This window comes from Candoia aspera, chromosome 7 (genome assembly GCF_035149785.1).
Source record: "Candoia aspera isolate rCanAsp1 chromosome 7, rCanAsp1.hap2, whole genome shotgun sequence".
Lineage (NCBI taxonomy): Eukaryota > Metazoa > Chordata > Lepidosauria > Squamata > Boidae > Candoia > Candoia aspera.
The window spans coordinates 20,695,424-20,714,549 of NC_086159.1; the positions used below are offsets into that span (position 1 = coordinate 20,695,424).

Sequence of the window (19,126 nt, forward strand, 5' to 3'; positions counted from 1 at the left end):
CTGCGGTCACATGATCGTGATTTGCAACCTTTTTTGCCAGTTTCCAGCAAAAAACGTCCATTGGGGAAGCTGGATTCGCGTAATGACCACAGTGATTCACTTAACAGCTGTCGTAACAATGGTTGTGAAATCAGGTCTGGTCACGTGGTGACTCACTTAACAACCACACTGCTTAACAACCAGTGTTCTGGTCCCTATTGTGGTTGTTAAGTGAAGTTTCTCAAGAAATAAGATGAAGCCCTATGAAGATTAGCAAAACTGGCTTGAACAGAACTAAGATGAAACAGAAAATGAAAACGGGGATTGCAAGCAATGGTGTATCATTTGCTAATCATTTGCTCAAAATAACTTGAGAACTGGAAGTGGTGTAGCAAATGATCATTGCTTGCAATCCCCATTTTCATTTTCCGTTTCATCTTAGTTCTGTTCAAGCCAGTTTTGCTGACCTTCATAGGGCTTCATCTTATTTCTTGAGAAACTGAAAAGCCTTTTGGTCTTTCCAACACTACCTGAAGCACCTTTGAAATACATACTAATGTTAAGAAGTGGGATTGCACCAAACTTCTTGAAATTTGGTCATGTATCCCATTTTAAAAAGAAATCCTTTCAGATTTATTTGACTAGGTCAGAATTTGCTGTCAATACAGTTTAGCCGTTTTCTCATTTTTAAAATTCTTTGGGAAAAATGATCATATGACCATATGCAGGTAGAGTTTCTAAAAACATATTTCCTTTTTCACTCACACTACATTGAAGTTCTTTCTGCCCTTCAGATTATCCTTTTAATCGTCAAGTTATTTTAAAACAATTTGGCTGGAATATAACCAGGTGATTAAAAATGATATCCGCCTGTACCCACTGCGTGCATTAAGCCTCCTTAAGCCTGTTTCTCCCTCTCTCAGCCTAAGAAGCAGATAAAAGGGAAGGAGAATCTTACAATGCAGTCGCTTGATTTTAACCTACAAAGTTCCTAACGGTTTGGGGTTAGAAGTACCTTAAGGACTTATTTCATCACCAATCATATTAGTCTTATGACCCTGCATTTTGGGGATTAGTCAAGTTCTTATTGGCAACAAGGCTTTACGCTGCCTTCTGGATTAATTCTTCTTCATCGTTACAGATCTCCCATGGTGATCATCTGTTCTCTGTTTTGTAGGCTAAAAGTAAAACCTGCCCTGCCGCAATGTCCCTCTGTCAGGGGAGAGCATGCTACACTTGTGAACTGGATCGCTAAACACACAGAATTCTCACGAATAGGATTGGCTGTGAGCCAAAAGACATGGCCCTATCCCTAATTCTGTAGACCAGGGTTTCTCAACCTCAGCAACATTAAGATGCGTGGATTTCACCTCCCCCAAATTCCCCAGCCAGCATTGAGGGGTTTCCTAATAATTAGGCAAAACTCTGCAGTTCTGGTTGTTGTTTTTTAATTGAGAGACTTTATTAAACTTTTTCAACATATAAATAAAAACTAAAAAGAATGAAACAAAAGAACCTACAAAGAAAAAAGAGTAAACTAAAAAGGTGTGAAAGTACAAAGAAAATACTACAAGGTGACTTCCAACTTTCTACACCAAAGATACACATAAATCAGTATCAATCTCTTACTCCAATTTAAACTATAATAAACATTATTTCTAGAAAACAGTTCAATTCCCAGTATAACATTCTCTTCTAAAACAAATTTTCCCTCCCAGTTAAAAAAACATAAAAGAACCCCTTCAGACATAATTCTTCACCTAATAAACTACAGACATTCTTCTTCACTATAATTTACTCCTACCTGCCATCTAAACTAACACAAAAATAACCTAACTACATCTTGTTACTATTATTAATTTATAAAGATACTATTCAAAAAATAAAGACATCCATCTAAACCCTTAAAAAAACCATCCTGATAAACATATTTTAAAAATTATCAAGGTAAACCAAAGCATGTAAACCAAAACAAAATAACCTGCCAACATCTTATTGCTGTTATATATTTACAAAAATAACTTTATTAATACCCTTTTACGAAAAATTAAAGTATTATCCAAACAGCAAGAGCATCTATCTAAACCTTTAGAAGACCATCCTAATAAACATATTTAAACAATTATCCCATTTCAAAGTAAACCAGGGCATTTACATATCTCAGCATTATACACAGAACTTTCCTCTTGTCAATCTCAAATTTTACAGCCTGCCTTAAAAAATCCAAATAGTCTTTGAAAACCTTCCAGCCTTTGAAGCCTAATTCTCTTTCTTGGTCCTGATATGACAGCATCACAGCCTCTCCCACCCTCTTTTTAGGTCCAAGCTCTTTCTTCAAATCTCCACAACTCAGTTTTCTTCCCTTCATTTTTTAAAGTCCAAGTCACCAGTCCTCATCTTCTTCTTAGGGAAGCCACTTTATACTTAGGGTAATTTTCAGCCTTGTCAGCTTCTCTCAATTGTTGGCACAATTTGGACTCCACAAGATCTGAGAGATGATCCAGAACTTGGGTGACTTCAAGGCAAAAGTTCTTAAAAATCACTTTAATTTCTCCATTCTCTCTCCACAGTAAGTTATGGTGCCCCCTAGTGCCTCAGGAAGGTAAAGTCCACTAAGACTGTTATGAAAACTTCCTCCAGCTCATTATTTTCAAAGTAACCAATCAGGAAGGTAGAAAGTAGCAACAAGGACTGTTCCCACGGAAAAGTGAAAGCAAATAGGTTGGAATTCCAACCCACAGATTCAACAAAGTAGGACAAATCTTTTATACTCCTCAAAACTCACTTTATTAAAAAGAGCAACCATAAAAAAAAATTCTTTAGTTCTCAGAGTTACAACAAATTATATATAAAAAGAAGCCAAATCACCAAATTAATAAATCCAAAAATAATGCAAATCACCAAGAGATTCTGCATTTCTTTGCTGTAAAAAGCCTCTCTTTGGTAACAGACAAAAATACTTGGTGTTACAGAAATGGAGTGGTCTGTTTTAGAGTCCGTTTTCAGCTTCAGCATGGCTTGGGAAAAGATGACAGCCCTGCCTCCCAGGTGATCACTCACCAGTCGATGGCGAAACACCGTTTTGCAATCTTCTGGCTGTGACCAGCTGTCTGGAGGACGTGAGGGGTGACTCCTGGGGTTCTCCTTGCTCCGGAGAATACTTCTGGGTTCCAAAGAAGCCTACCTGAGCCTGAAAAAATTGCTGTGCTGACAGGTCAGTCCGCAGACAGCCATAGAAACTTGCTCAAGCCACCACTGTCCCCACCGGAAGCTGGTTGTTGATTGTCTCTCCAATGAGTAATATTAGTTTGGACTTATCAGTGTATACTTTGGGCCTTTGAGTAGTTTCCTGAAAGCCAACATTCAGATTACTTAAATTCAGCTGATTACTCCCCTTATATTTTATAATTTTCTCCTTTCAATAAATTAAACATTACAATTTGGAGGCAACTTTCAAGAAGTTCTAGGGCAGGGTTTCCCAAACTGTGAGGCGTAGCTCCCTTGGGAAGGTGCAGACAGGGTCCACGGGAAGCGTGAAGCGCAACCTTTTAGTTGTGCATTGTTACAATCAATCCACCTTTCCCAAAGTTTCATTGTATTGTTTTCATTGTTCATTTTGGTGATTTTTAGGGGAGGTGTGTATGTTAAGACTACACTAAAGGGAGGTGTGATGGCAAAAAGTTTAGGAAGCCCTGTTCTAGGGCCTATAGGTTATATATTCATGTTGTGATTGTTTGCATTGCAGTTTACTGTATTAATCATATTTTAATGGGTGCACTTTTTAGATTTGTATTATCCATGTGAAATGCAGAAAAGTAGAATATCCATTTTGAAAAATATGTATTTAAATTTATCAGACCAGCTTCCCCAACCCCTTGCCATCCACATGTCTGGAACTTGTTTGTAAAGTCATGTTTTTGACTTGAAACAGAGCAGTATTCAAAAGGAACAATTTAGAAAGTCTGTTTCTCTCTCTCATTTACACAAAACCAATATCCGCCTTCCCCTCTCTCTCCAGATAGGTAGGTAGGTAGATAGAATGTCTTGTCTTGACATGGGAGCTGGACAAGTATTGAAGCTCTAAATGGGTTTGATTTCCTTGAGACTGGTGCCCTGTAAGGGGTTTTCTCTGTTCCAGGAGATCGAGCAGGTCACCGTTTGTAGAAGGACTAGAATGCATCTAGAGATGCATCTAATATCAGCATCCTGAATCAAACCCTTGCAGTTCAAGCAGCTTCTTACTAAGGTGAAGGCTCTTCTTACTAATTTGGATGGTTGATGAGAAGAGGTTTAGCTGCCTTCAGGATATCCAGTTCAGGGTCTAGGGAGCGACCAAGACCTTCCAAAACCATAATGGCAAAGATGACACAAGCAAAGTTGCTTTCCAGCTTAACCTAAAGGCACAAAGACAACAAACAGGTAGAAGCAAATCTGTGTTCTGAAAACAAAAGGCGGCTATTTGGTATAAAAATTTAATCACATGTTCATACTGCTTTTCAAAAAAAGTGTGCAGCAAGAGTCAGAACAAATACAATAAACTATAGCTCTTTAAATATTTTCAGATAAAGAATATCTGCAATGTTGTTTGACAGGAACTGAAAGCAGCTGCAACGACCATGTTTGCAGAGCCGCATAATGGAGATACTGCAACAGGGGTGAAGGAAGCAGAGGTGGACTTGCTTTCCACCTACAGCAGTCTACAGATTTACAGTCAGAAATGTTCCATTTCAAGCAATTTTGGCAGTTTCAGAGGTGTATGATGCCTGCTTTTTTATTCTAAAATAAAATGAGAAGCGGGGATTTTATGACTTTTCCCTGATTCAGTGACAGAGAGAGAGAAGAGGGAAGCTGTAGAGAAATGAAAAAGACAGGCACCTCTAGGTTTTCACTGGAACCAGAATGAATGAGACTTCCTGCTCTGAAGTGAATCTATTATTTCTTTATGCAATTTCTATGGCTGCCCCACTTGCAAATTGTGACTCTGGGTGGCTAACATAGGATTAAAAACACAACGAATAAGATAAGCAACGGATATAGTAAGAAAGCAAAACATATGAACAGGAAGAAACTGGGGCGGTTTTACATGCATCCTGTGCACATGCATTTTCTTATTCCTGGCTTCTCAGTGATCCTCCTTGATAGGAAGAGAATTGATCTGCTAGTCCTCTTTCTACCCTGAATCACTGTGCCTCATCTTAAAAAAAAAACAGTGTGTGGCACTGTTATGAAGAAGCCACTGAAGGATAGAAAACTATCAAGTGCAAGTATCACAGGCAAGAATATGCAACAACACTGCAGGTAGTCCTCACTTAACAACCATTTGTTTAGCAACAGTTCGGAATTACGATGGCACTGAAAAACCTGACTTACGACCAGTCCTTTCACTTACAATTGTTGCACTATCCCCAGTCACGTGATCACGATTCGGGCACTTGGTAACTGGTTCACATTTATGATGGTTGCAGCGTCCTGCAGTCATGTGATCACCATTTTCAACCTTCCCAGCAGGCTTCCGGCAAGCAAAATCAACAGGGAACCATATGATTCACTTAACAACCAGGTGGTTCGCTTAATGACCACTGCAAATGGTCGTAAAATTGGGTTAGATTTGCTTAATGACTGCTTCACTTAGCAACCAAAATTCCGGTCCCAATTGTGGTCATTAAGTGAAGACTACCTGTACAAAGATGAAGAAGCATCTAATAGTGCAGGAAATGTTTCTGAAACAAGACCAACCATTTACAGAAAACTAACAGGAGAATGAAGTGATGAAACACCATCATCTAAGAAGCATACATCAAGAAACCAATTGTTTCCAACCTTTCTATAAAAATTCTTCTCCACACATCAAGGCTTTTAGTTTCTTTGAATGTAGTTTTCAAACTTCATAAAATAGAATGCATTTAATTTTTTATATCATATAATGTAATCCAAATACATGTGCAGACTATGGATATTGTGACAAATATGGTGATTCAAATCATACTGTGTAGGAAAATATTCCAATTTAAAGCTGGATTCCAGAAATTCCATGTTTGTGCCTCCAGTAGTCCTCAACAGTGAAGAATGTATATAATACATTGAGTATTAAATACAACATCACGAGAATCTCCATTTTTATTTAAAAGAATTGTTTCTAATAATGAGGCTCAGAACCATGTGGATACTGCCCAATTACACCTCAGATAGAGCTGGATGCCTTTATGGCATTGCAACTATGTATTGACCATTTTCAGTAGTCATGGTTTTCTGGTACCTCTGGATTGTGGACTACAGCATCCAGAAATACAGGATATGCAGTCCTTCACATATGAGATACACATCTTGCTCATTATGTGGCTTTATGCCACTGTGAGAAAGTTCTTACGCATAAATGATCTCACCTGATGGGTCATAAGTAGCTTGAAAACACTGGACAATAAGCTTGCAACTTGGAACTGGAATAGAAAGGATTAAAAATACCATTCAGTTAATCAGGATACCATAACAAGGAATTACCCATTCAAAGATAGGTAAGAATCATACCAAGGACTGGAAACCAGATTTTCAGTGTTACTGAACTACATTTAGAACAAGGGTGTGTAATTTCTGTCAGTTGAAGGGCCAAGGAAGGTTTTCTGCACCATTCTAAGGCTGAATTCAAATAGTGACCCAGAGCAGGACCCGAAGTAGGCCTGATTTGGGAGGGAAGGGGGAGAAGAGCTAAGTTACCCCATAAATCCACCTCCCCAAATGCAAAAAATAATGGCCAGTTGTTTGACTCTGAAGCTCTGTGGGGGCAGCCCATGGCCTACGCTTTTGTATCCCTGACTTAGAAGTTTATAGGAAGCTGCAGTGTCCTCTGTCAGATCCTGTTCTAGGTAGTCCTGCGTTACTGACACTGACTGGCAATTACCCTTGTAGGTTTCAGCGCTTCCCCATTTCATTTAGAAATATTTTGGATTAAACCTGGGATCTTCTAACCAGGTTCTCTGTCACTGAGATCTCAAGCCTTCCTCCAAATGGGTTTTCTTCTGAATTTGTTAACTATAATTATGTCTGATTTTATATTTTAATCAATGGAAGCGTCTTGGTTTTATCAGTGTTTTACTGTTATTACTTTAGTAAACAAATTTATATGGCCACCCGTCTACCCAAAGGAACTCTGTGCGGTGCTGTTACGTTGTGGTTTTGTGTGTATTTTCATACCAGTAAATTGCCTTTTGAGGACTTTAACTCTTAAAAGCAGCTTAGAAATATTTTAAATAAAACGATACGATAAACCTTTATGATAGTTGCATCTCTTAAATAAGCAACTTCCTCTGTTCCCAGTTCTTCTCCCCAGACAGTATGGACTTTCACTGGGTGACAGCCCTGTTAATTTTAATATCCAGTTTGGGCTTTTTTGTTTGTTTAATTAACTGCACTCAAATATATTTACATTTGGCATATCTTGAGATGACTTCTTACAATGGATTTGGCATTTGAGAGAATGTAATAGCTTGTATACCCTGTGCCATGTGCTGTGCTCAGAGATAACACTCAACAAAAGACCACACTGAAATAGACAGCTGACCTTCCCCAGTGCAACAGTATTGCTTCTGGCCCTTGTCACCAGCTCTGCCATGTCAGCCTTGAATCTCTCCACATCCTTGCACTGGTTAGCTCTGGAGTGATGAAGAATCAATTCAGCCACTTTCTCTCCCTGTGGAATAAATCAGATTTGATGGAGGAAGATTCAGGGCATGATGTTTGCTAAGCAAAACTTCCACACACCCCACTGTCAAGGAATTTATCCCCCTCTATTATTTGTCTTTATGAAATCTATATTCCAACATAGTCAAGATCAAAGGAGATAATGGACCAAGTAGAACCTTAAAAGTTTTGGTGCAAACATAGCTATTCCTGAATTTTTAACCATGGAGTAGATATTTTCTCCTGAACTTTTGAAACTGTGCAAGTCGCAGCTTAAAATCAGGACTCACCTGCCCCAATACAACAGCAGTGAACACTGCCCTCAGGTTCTCAAGATCTGCACCCTGCAGCTCAGCTACAATCCCTGCATCCAGAAGCACCAGTCGGAGTGGTGAGTGAGAGGGCTGTAATTCTAAAATTAGTGTGTCCATCAGATCCACTATGACTGCCCCATCTTCATGATGATCACCAAAGTGTTCTGCTCCCTGGACCAGGATATTCCCAGGATGCAGATCAGCATGGACAAAGTTATCAACAAACACCTGAAGCATTGAAAAACACAGCTTGTTAAAAAAAAAAAGTTACACCTTCCCATGGTAAGTAATTCAGATTAAGAAGCCATTACCTAGCACCTAGGACTGTTCACTGTTTTCAACAAAAAAGGTTCAAGCTTTAAACTCAAAATGTGAAGATCAAGATTTAAAAAATGCTGGGTATTGAGGTTGGGAAATACCTAAAACATACTACTTGGGGAAATACATTAAACTGGACTGATTGGACCTGCCACCAGATGCTGTAGTACAGAGTACTCTTGTTCATTGTTCCAAGAAGACACCCACATCTTCTCCCATGCCTCATTCCGTCTCTCATCAACCAGCCTCCATTGCCACTGAGTGCTGGTTTTTTGGGTTGATTTGGAGAGCTCCCCCTTAAGGATTTTTGCTAAATATCTTACCTACTTATGCAAATGTCAGGGTTTCCCCCAGGTCTCTGACTCCTCTCTCTCTTGTGGGTGTAGGTTTAAAATTGGGGCTGTTTTAGCTACGTAAGCGAGAACACACCTACTTGAGCAGTGGCAGCAGAGGAAACAAATGGGACCCACAAAAATGTCTATTTCTGTTTTGGATTCCAAATGCTGTTTTATTCCCTTCCCCTTGATTTTCTATCTCTACCCAAACCTGCAGCATGTACTGTTGTCACTGGGCTGTTTCTTTAGGAGTCACTCTTCCATGTTTAGTGTTTTCCTCCCCAAAGAGGGAACTTTTAACTTCATTGCTTTGTCTGGTGCAGAGCAGTCCTGCTCCCAGACAAGATACAGCATGCCTGACTTTTACTTGCCAGCAATTCTAAGAGCAGAATTCATCATGCAGTGTACTTCCTTCAGATTGCACCGTTGGGATTACTTGGTTAAAAAAAACATGTTGCATGAGCTTATTACAATATAAGCTAAATTAGAGAAACTGGCCAAGCTCAACTTAACAAGGTCCCCTTACCATCTTTAGAAGCATATCCATTCCCATCTTAGCTAATTTTCGCTGTAGTTCCATTGTGGTTTCTGTATGCAGATACTGGGATATGGGTTTGCTCTCCTTAAACAAAGACCAGGAAAGTCAGGAAAAGTAGTACATGCTCGCTGACAAATCTTTCAAGGATATGTTGTATGATGCCATATGAGATATAATCCACTCATCTAGGATGAACATTATCTAGTATGGGCTGCAGGCTATTGCCAGGCTTCTCCATGAAAATGTAAATCATGAACTATCAGGACTGCAAAAATGCTCCTTCTCAAGGCTGGACATATGCAGTCATAATGGCACTCATATTCAGTGTAGAAATAAGACTGTGATTTTGTAGCCTTTGGAAGCTTAAGCACCTTCCATGAATGCAGTTGCCTATAGATCTGCTTCGGCACAGGTGCTTTTCCTTTCATGTACCCCTAATCTTGTGATCCTCTTTCAAGGGGTAAACCATTCTTTATTTTATCCTGGGTAATAGACAGCCTGGGGGACGCGGTGGCGCTGCGGGCTAAACCGCTGAGCCGCTGAGCTTGCCGATCGGAAGGTCAGTGGTTTGAATCCACGTGACGGGGTGAGCTCCCGTTGCTAGTCCCAGCTCCTGCCAAACTAGCAGTTTGAAAACATGCAAATGTGAGTAGATTAATAGGCACCGCTTCGGTGGGCAGGTAACGGCGTTCCGTTCAGTCATGCCGGCCACATGACCACGGAAGTGTCTACGGACAAATGCCGGCTCTTCGGCTTTGAAACGGAGATGAGCACCACCCCCTAGAGTCGGACACGACTGGACTTAATGTCAAGGGAAACCTTTACCTTTACCTAATAGACAGCCAACCCCCAAATCACACATGATGAAAAATCTGTGTAAACCATGGGTGTCCCCGTTGAGACCAAGGATACCTTGCCTCCTTCAAAAGCTTAGGTACATCCCATGTCACCCTTGAAAAGGTTGCCACTGAATTGCAATCAATAAAGTGACAGAAGACAAAAATGTATTAAATAATAGGAGATAATATTCATATTTAATCAAACTTAATTTTTTTTCTGCATTGGTTTTATCATTTTGTTGTTATTGTTCTGGTGCTGCCTTTTTTTTTTTTTTTTGGAATACAGTCCCCAACTTAGAGGAACCCTCCATCAAACAAAGTTGAACACAGAACTAGTTAAAGCATTTAATCAGCATTCTTGTATTTTTCACATTTCAGCCACCCAGGAAAAAGGGACAAAAAAACACAATGGTGTCACAAATGGAGGGAGGGTTTAAAGTTTCTCTCAACTTTTTGCAGTCCTGCCAAACTTCACCACCTCTGGCAGGTAACAAGATTGGGGGGGCGGTGGGGGGAATCCATTGATACCAATAAAGTGATGAGCTTTCTTAACTCATGAAATTAAGGCTTTCTGACTATTCATAAAGTCAGCAACAGATGTTTTTGTTAGCTGACAAACAGATGGAAAAGTTGGCCACCCAAAGTCTGTCTCAGTGAACAACTTGTGAAATTTCAGATGTTGCTGAACCACAACTCTCAGCATCTCACTATCGATTAGGCTGGGTAGAGGCCTACCCCTGCTTTATCTAATCAGTATTCTTACCTCAAAAGTTTCCACTAGGATATTTTTTGTCACAAACGGGTGAAGCAGAAGGGGAAACCTCACATAATCAGTACCCTGGAAATTCAGATGGAAGTGTTCTAGGTTTCTTGCTTCATAGCGCAAGTCAATCTAAAAGGAGTGAAGAAAGGATACACACCACAAGAATCACACATCCTTGCTACATTAAGATAACCAACAGGAATCAATAGTAAAAACAAAAAACAAAAATCTCTAAACTGTCTTCGTCATTCCACTGAGAACGTGTTACATTTCTTCCCTCTGGGGCAAAGCCACTGTTTATTAAACCACAGTGGATATCAGTGAAAGAATCAGGAATAATCATGGATGAGGAAATCCAACTATAACCAAGAAAGCAAACTGAATGCCAAATCAGGGAGCAAAACGAACTAGTGATTAGTGTTAGACTGGCAACAGGAAGGTCCATATTCAAATCCCCATTTAGCCATGAACCTCCATGGTTCAGGAGCTCTGGACCAGTGTCCACCTACTAGCCTGACCTTCTTCAGAACATTTTTGGGTTTCATACATGATAAAAATAACAAAATAAATAAATGAAACAACTTTATGAACAAATACTCTCTTGCCCTACCAGTGGTAATAATGTAGATGATAATGTTGAATTGTCTTAGATTGCTGAACAGAATGCATCTTGATAAAAGGTTACACCTAGAATAAGTTAGTTGGACGCATAGGCTTCTGTTCCTATACACAACACTACCAAAATGACTCAATATGCACCATGATGTCATGACAAAAAATCTGTCTTGTGTGACATCAGGGTACAAGTGTGAAACTGTGCAAAATGTTTGGCGCTCATTTCCCTTCCCCTTTCTAGAGACATTTATGGTGGGACTTGTTGCGTTGTTTATTCGTTCAGTCGCTTCCGACTCTTCGTGACTTCATGGACCAGCCCACGCCAGAGCTTCCTGTCGGTCGTCAACACCCCCAGCTCCCCCAGGGATGAGTCCGTCACCTCTAGAATATCATCCATCCACCTTGCCCTTGGTCAGCCCCTCTTCCTTTTGCCTTCCACTCTCCCTAGCATCAGCATCTTCTCCAGGGTGTCCTGTCTTCTCATTGTGTGGCCAGAGTATTTCAGTTTTGCCTTTAATATCATTCCCTCAAGTGAGCAGTCTGGCTTTATTTCCTGGAGGATGGACTGGTTTGATCTTCTTGCAGGCCAAGGCACTCTCAGAATTTTCCTCCAGCACCACAGTTCAAAACCATCGATCTTCCTTCGCTCAGCCTTCCTTGTGGTCCAGCTCTCGCAGCCATATGTTACTATGGGGAACACCATTGCTTTAACTATGCGGACCTTTGTTGTCAGTGTGATGTCTCGGCTCTTAACTATTTTATTGAGATTAGTCATTGCTCTTCTCCCAAGGATTAAGTGTCTTCTGATTTCCTGACTGCAGTCAGCATCTGCAGTAATCTTCGCACCTAGAAATACAAAGTCTTTCACTGCTTCTACATTTTCTCCCTCTATTTGCCAGTTACCAATCAAGCTGGTTGCCATAATCTTGGTTTTTTTGAGGTTTAGCTGCAAGCCAGCTTTTGCACTTTCTTCTTTCACCTTCATCACAAGGCTCCTCAGTTCCTCTTCGCTTTCAGCCATCAAAGTGGTATCATCTGCATATCTGGGATTGTTAATGTTTTTTCCAGCGATTTTAACTCCAGCCTTGGATTCCTCAAGCCCAGCATGTCGCATGATGTGTTCTGCGTACAAGTTGAATAGGTAGGGTGAGAGTATACAGCCCTGCCGTACTCCTTTCCCAATCTTAAACCAGTCTGTTGTTTCGTGGTCTGTTCTGTTGCTACTTGGTCGTTATACAGATTCTTCAGGAGGCATACAAGATGACTTGGTATCCCCATACCACTAAGAACTTGCCACAATTTGTTATGGTCCACACAGTCAAAGGCTTTAGAATAGTCAATAAAACAGAAATAGATGTTTTTCTGAAACTCCCTGGCTTTTTCCATTATCCAGCGGATATTGGCAATTTGGTCCCTAGTTCCTCTGCCTTTTCTAAACCCAGCTTGTGCATCTGGCAATTCTCGCTCCATGAATTGCTGAAGTCTATACCTTGCAGGATCTTGAGCATTACCTTACTGGCATGTGAAATGAGTGCCACTGTTCGATAAGTTTGAACATTCTTTAGTGTTTCCCTTTTTTGGTATGGGGATATAAATTGATTTTTTCCAGTCTGATGGCCATTCTTGTGTTTTCCAAATTTGCTGGCATATAGCATGCATTACCTTGACAGCATCATCTTGCAGAATTTTGAACAGTTCAGCTGGGATGCCGTCATCTCCTACTGCCTTGTTATTAGCAATGCTTCTTAAGGCCCATTCAACCTCACTCTTCAGGATGTCTGGCTCTAGCTCACTGACCACACCGTCAAAGCTATCCCTGATATTGTTATCCTTCCTATACAGGTCTTCTGTATATTCTTGCCTCCTTTTCTTGATCTCTTCTTCTTCTGTTAGGTCCTTGCCATCTTTGTTTTTGATCATACCCATTTTTGCCTGGAATTTACCTCCGATGTTTCTAATTTTCTGGAAGAGGTCTCTTGTCCTTCCTATTCTATTGTCTTCTTCCACTTCTGCGCATTGCTTGTTTAAAAATAATTCCTTATCTCTTCTGGCTAACCTCTGGAATTTTGCATTTAATTGGCCATATCTCCCCCCATCACTGTTGCCTTTTGCTTTCCTTCTTTCTTGGGCTACTTCTAGTGTCTCAGCAGGCAGCCATTTTGCCTTCTTGGCTTTCTCTTTCTTTGGGATGTATTTTGTTGCCGCCTAACGTTGCGAACTTCTGTCCATAGTTGTTCTGGGACCCTATCTACTAAGTCCAGTCCCTTAAATCTATTCTTCACCTTCACTGCATATTCCTTAGGAATATTAGTGAGCTCATATCTAGCTGATCTGTGGGTCTTCCCTAATCTCTTTAGTCTGACCCTAAATTGTGCAATAAGAAGTTCGTGATCGGAACTACAGTCAGCTCCACGTCTTGTTTTTACCGACTGTATAGATGTCCGCCACCTTTGGCTGCAAAGGATGTAGTCAATCTGATTTCGGTGTTGTCTATCTGGTGAAGTCCATCTATAAAGCCATCTCTTAGGTTGTTGGAAGAGAGTGTTTGTTATGCAGAGTGAGTTGTCTTGGCAAAATTCTATCAGCCTATGTCCTGCTTCGTTTTGTTCTCCCAGGCCATGCTTACCTGTAATTCCAGGTGTCATTTGACTGCCCACCTTAGCATTCCAGTCTCCCGTGATGAAAATAACATCTCTTTTAGGCGTGTTGTCCAGTAGGTGCTGCAGATCCTCATAGAACTGCTCTACTTCAGCTTCTTCAGCATCTGTGGTTGGGGCGTATATTTGGATCACTGTGATGTTAGATGGCTTGCCCTGAATTCGAACTGAGATCATTCTATCGTTTTTTGGATTGTATCCAAGCACTGCTTTAGCCACTTTACTATTAATTATGAAGGCTGCTCCATTTCTTCTGTGGTCCTCTTGTCCACAGTAGTAGATCTGGTGGTCATTTGATGTGAAGTGGCCCATTCCAGTCCATTTCAGTTCACTGACGCCCAAAATGTCTATCTTTAATCTTGACATCTCACCAATAACCACATCCAAGTTGCCCTGGCTCATAGATCTTACATTCCAGGTTCCAATGGTGTGTTGATCCTTAGAACATCGGATTCGCCGTTCACCACCAGCACCTTCGGCCTCTAGCCGTCCTTTCGGCTTTGAGCTAGCTGCGTCATCACGTCTGGGGCTAGTTGAACTCATCCTCTGTTCCTCCCCAGTAGCATTTTGACCATCTTCCGACCTGGGAGTCTCATCTTCCGATGGTATACCGACATATCTCTGGTTGTACCGATCAAGTTTTCACGGCAAGAATACTGGGGTGGGTTGCCATTACCTTCCCCAGGGATCGCATTTAGTCTGACCTCTCTGTCATGACCTTCCCGTCTTGGGTGGCCCTTCACAGTTTAGCTCATGGCATCATTGAGGTGCTCAAGCTCCAGCACCACGACAAGGTAATGATCCTTTGCTGAAGATGGTTGGACTTGGTCCCACACAAACCAATAATTGGTCATATTTCCCCACTGAAATCTTAGGAAATAAGTTTTTAAATACAACTAAGCACATGGAAAGTTTAAAACACAACGGTTACATGAAATAAAATATTCAGTAATAAAATCAGTTTGGGGGAATCGGAAGGTTTGTAGGAGGCCAGATTTGCATTTATTTATTTACTAATATAAATTCCGATAAATAGGGATGGAGAGAAAATGTTGATACAAGGTACTGTGTGTTGAGGGGGATACAGAAAACCAAAAGTAAGGGAGATGGAGTACAGAGGCTGGAATACTAAATATGAAATTCTTCTCCAACTTATTATAGGCCCTACTTATTGTTCACAAATATTAATCCTATGTGTCAGAGCTTCAGCAATGTGAAGTTCCACAAATTGAAGGCTCTGAATTATAACTAATTCTTCATTTAGAGCAGTGTTTCTCTACCTCAGCAACCTTAAGATGTGTGGACTTCAACGCCCAGAATTCCCCCAACCAGCATCTTAAAGTTCCTGAGGTTGAGAAACGCTGACTTAGAGTAAGAGAAATCAGTGCAGAGAATCAAAAAACCTATAAGCCACAGTTGAAGGCAAACTGTCTCCACCTGCTGAATCATGAGCTTCTCAAACTCTTCCACAATCTCAGTCAAGCTGAGCCACCTGATCCCAGGGAAAAACTCAATAAATCGGCTGCCAATTTTCATGAGAAATAGATCCATCTGCACCTGCTGAACTAATCCAGGATGCAGCACCTGAGCAAGACACAAGAGGGGAAACAATCTCTTATGGACAAATACCCACAAACTGTCAACAATTCAGGTATTGTGATGATACAGTTCATACTTCTAGATTTCATTTATTTATTGTATGGGAATACAGTTGTAGGGCTTTCAGGAAGCTTCTATTTATTCATTCTGGAAAACGTTCTTATGAATTCTAGTTTTTATTATGCTCTGGGCCACCCTAGGGTTCCATGAGCGGTCACTAGGGGTTCCCTGGGAGATCACAATTTATTTTAAAAAATCATTTCAAATTCTGGCAACTTCACATTAAAGAGGTAAGTTTCATTCTTTGTTTTTAGTTTAAGAACACTGTTCATGCCTACCCATGAAATGAATATAATCATTTTGTAACTCCTGGCCTATATTTGAGTCTGAACGGGCAGGGGTTCCTCAAGGCGTGAAAAATATTTCAAGGGTTCCTCCAGGGTCAAAAGGTTGAGGAAGGCTGCTCTGTGTGATTGAAATAGATTCGTAATTTTAAAATGGGTTAAAAAGGTGCCTCTAAATAAACTGGGGAGATCTGAAGAACATCTTATTTAAAAACATCACCACCACCACCAATGCCCCAAAAAGTTTCAGAATAAACAACCTGTAGAAATAAAAAGTTGCCTTGCTAGTTGGGCATTCAGAAAACAGTGAAAAAGATCACAGGAGGAGAAAAAGCTGAAACACACCAGAGGAACCCACAGGGTGCAAAATCTGGGCAAAAGGGCTCCTGATCAAAGAACTGCCCATCTGTTCAAGTGCAAATATATTTTCTGCTACAACTGTCTAAATACAAGGAGAATACCTTTTGTTCCTCAGCAATCTTGTCTTTTTACTCATATGCATATTCAATTGAATTCCCATTATTCTGGCTTAATAAACTAAGGCTATATTCCTGTTACACCAACTGATCTGAGCATATAAACTGAATTCAATAGAACATAGTTCTGAGTACAGACACATAGGATCAAACAGAATCATATTACTTATTTTGAGATAATATGTATTTGAATTTGCACCATTCACTAAATACTGTACATTATTATTATAGTTCTAGAACTGTAACTTGTATTATAGATTACAGAAGTATTACATAATTCTGTAAAGCCCAAAGGTATCTATGATTCATGATGGGGAAAAATAATGCTAGACAAGGAGCAAGTTACAACAGTTCTATATAAGTTTATGTTAATCCACGTATATTCAGTGAAACTTACTCCTGGGTTCTGCCTACACGCCATGTTACTTTAAATATTTATAATTTATTTTAAATAAAAGTAGAACAATTCAAAAATTTAAAAAATCCTTTGAGTGATATCTGGCGACTACATGAACACACCCATGTAGTTTTCTTGACAACAAAAATTGTTTGCCAATTGCCATTTTTGGGGATTTCCCACTCCACTATAGTTCTGGAATTACCTGGTAGCCCCCCTGTCCAAATACTAACCAGGTCTGACCCTGTTTAGCTTTTTCAAGCTCAGCCAAAATAGACTGGTTACTACAACTTGCTGCATTTTGGAAAAAAAAGTTAGAGAAATCCTCTTATTCTTTAAGTCTTCTTAACTGAATTCATCTAACCATTTTGTTACGGTGCACAAATATTCTGTTGTATTTATCTAAATGCACTCAAGAATTCCAATGTATCAGTGCTTAGTATATTTCTGCCTCTCCTTCCAAAGCAGAATCCAAAACAGAAGTCTAATTTTAGGCAACATACTTCACCAGCATGACGCTGGGCCATCGATCACTAACTCCGAAGTAAGAATGAACAGTTTTGCAGCCATGACATTACCTTAATGGCTACTGGGAAAAGATGGTTCCCCTTGGAAAATAAGGACATTCTTAGACATCCAGAGCTGGAATTCTGTACGTTTTCATAGAAACCATCTTTGTGAAGTGGTCGATGGTCACCTTCCAAAATGCCTTTGTGCTTCCTCCGCCAGAAGCATCTGAAAAGTCCCTTAAGACCTGAGGTCTGCCAGGCCTCCAAAGCAGAATCCAACACAGAAGTCTTTGAGCGTTCACTCAGCACTGGCTCTGTGAGAGTGGAGCTGTCTACATAAGCTTTGTATACTTGGGCCACACAACCAGACCCGATAGGTTCTCTGCTTTCAAACATGAATATCTTGTCCCAGCCTTCCCCAAAGGCTTTCTCTAAACAGCCTTTGGTGTAATCCCATGAGTGAGGAATCACTTTGATGTGAAGCTTGGAGAACTTGACACAAAACTCTTCTGAAAAGAGGTCTCGCCTTGTGCTTGCCCACTGTCCCAGTTTGATGAAGGTGGGACCAGAGGACTCTGTAGTCTTAAGAAGAAGGTGGAGCCAGAGTGTGGCAAAGCCTGGAGAAAAATAGGTAAAAGGATAAAACCAGATCAAAGGGCCAAACTTCAACAACAAGATGAAACCTCGGATAATTACAGAGAAGGCAAATCCAAAATGCTGAAGGAAAGCCACTGAAGAAAGCCTTGCTTGACTAAGAGGGCTACCAATGTTAGTCTTGACCACTTTACTAGCTCCACCTTCACACTTGATCTCCCGAGACAATCCTTCAATCCCCCAGCACAAAAAGAGGAACTTTGCCACTGTTTGACATCCAAACCAATTTTGAATATCAACACAGGTGAATCGGGTGGCAGGTTCCTTCCTCCATTTTCTTACAAAACACAGAGATTTCTTCAAAGTGAGGATTCTGACACCAGGAAAGAAGCTCCGTGCAGTCCAATAACAGCAAATACTCATCCTCCCTGAAGTGGAGATATTAAGGATCTGGGAAAGAAGACGGCTTCATCTCGCAGATTTGAAGAAACCGTCTGAGAAGGTAAAGGTGGAAACGCTCAGCTTTCCAACAGGCAGGCCATCTAACACGGGAGGACCAGAATTGGCTTTCCCATAGCAGCAGCTACGGCGTTTGCTGGAAGGGGCATCAGCCCACGATTCTCATCCATCCTTGCATCACCCAAGCAGAGCAAGGCAGCATATTTGGAGATGCAATCTCGTCCCTGTTTTCGTAACGCACACCTAGGCTTTTCTCTGACTGTTCTTTTCCTTCTCGTTTTGGCTTCTTCCGAGAAGAAAGCCGATTCACAGGCCCGGCGAATTTTCAACAATTGCTACGGCGAACCTCCACGGATGAACTGGGGAAACCTCCTCTAGAACTCCGGGCGCTCCGCCGCATTTGGCGGGAGGGCGACTGGAACTAAAGCAGACGCCAGCGCCCCCATTGCGAACGCTTCCGGGAAAGCGCGGCGGGGGGAGATTATTCCGCCTCTTAAAGAGACAGGCTGCGAATCACCCCGCAGAGCGTCTGTACCGGCTACAGTACAGTCTTCGAGGTGCAATAAAGTGACTTCGTTGTTCATTGCTACCACGACTGGAAAACGTGAGAAAATTGGGAGCTGTCTAGAAAACGCAGAAATTGAGCTTTGCGGTGGGTTTGCGTTTAAAAAATTGAATGCGTATCAGGTTTTTTTTTAACGACCAGCCTATAAACC

General features: G+C 40.9%; 1 protein-coding gene across 2 annotated transcripts; it reads right to left on the reverse strand.

Annotated features, from left to right (window-relative positions):
- Positions 1 to 3,630: 3,630 nt before the first annotated feature.
- ADCK2 (aarF domain containing kinase 2) lies at positions 3,631 to 18,715 on the reverse strand. Of its 2 annotated transcripts, none has more exons than XM_063308141.1 (8): positions 17,427 to 18,710; positions 15,470 to 15,616; positions 10,761 to 10,889; positions 9,147 to 9,242; positions 7,944 to 8,195; positions 7,535 to 7,663; positions 6,363 to 6,416; positions 3,631 to 4,373 (listed from the first exon to the last, which is right to left on the reverse strand). In XM_063308141.1, the coding sequence occupies exons 1-8, from the start codon at positions 18,372 to 18,374 to the stop codon at positions 4,242 to 4,244; spliced, it is 1,887 nt and encodes a 628-aa protein (XP_063164211.1). In that variant the 5' UTR covers positions 18,375 to 18,710; the 3' UTR covers positions 3,631 to 4,241. The 2 variants fall into 2 exon arrangements, with proteins under 2 accessions (XP_063164211.1, XP_063164212.1); XM_063308142.1 differs by having other exon boundaries at positions 4,282 to 4,755; positions 17,427 to 18,715.
- Between the last annotated feature and the right edge of the window lie 411 nt (positions 18,716 to 19,126).

Excerpts from the sequence above, each read along its gene's own strand:
- ADCK2 (XM_063308141.1), bottom strand. The coding sequence starts at position 18,374 with ATGAGTATTTGCTGTTATTGGACTGCACGGAGCTTCTTTCCTGGTGTC. Across the intron at positions 10,890-15,469 it reads AGAAGCTCATGATTCAGCAG|ATTGACTTGCGCTATGAAGC; the intron begins GTGGAGACAGTT and ends CACTCCTTTTAG. Across the intron at positions 4,374-6,362 it reads AGCTACTTATGACCCATCAG|GTTAAGCTGGAAAGCAACTT; the intron begins GTGAGATCATTT and ends TTGTGCCTTTAG.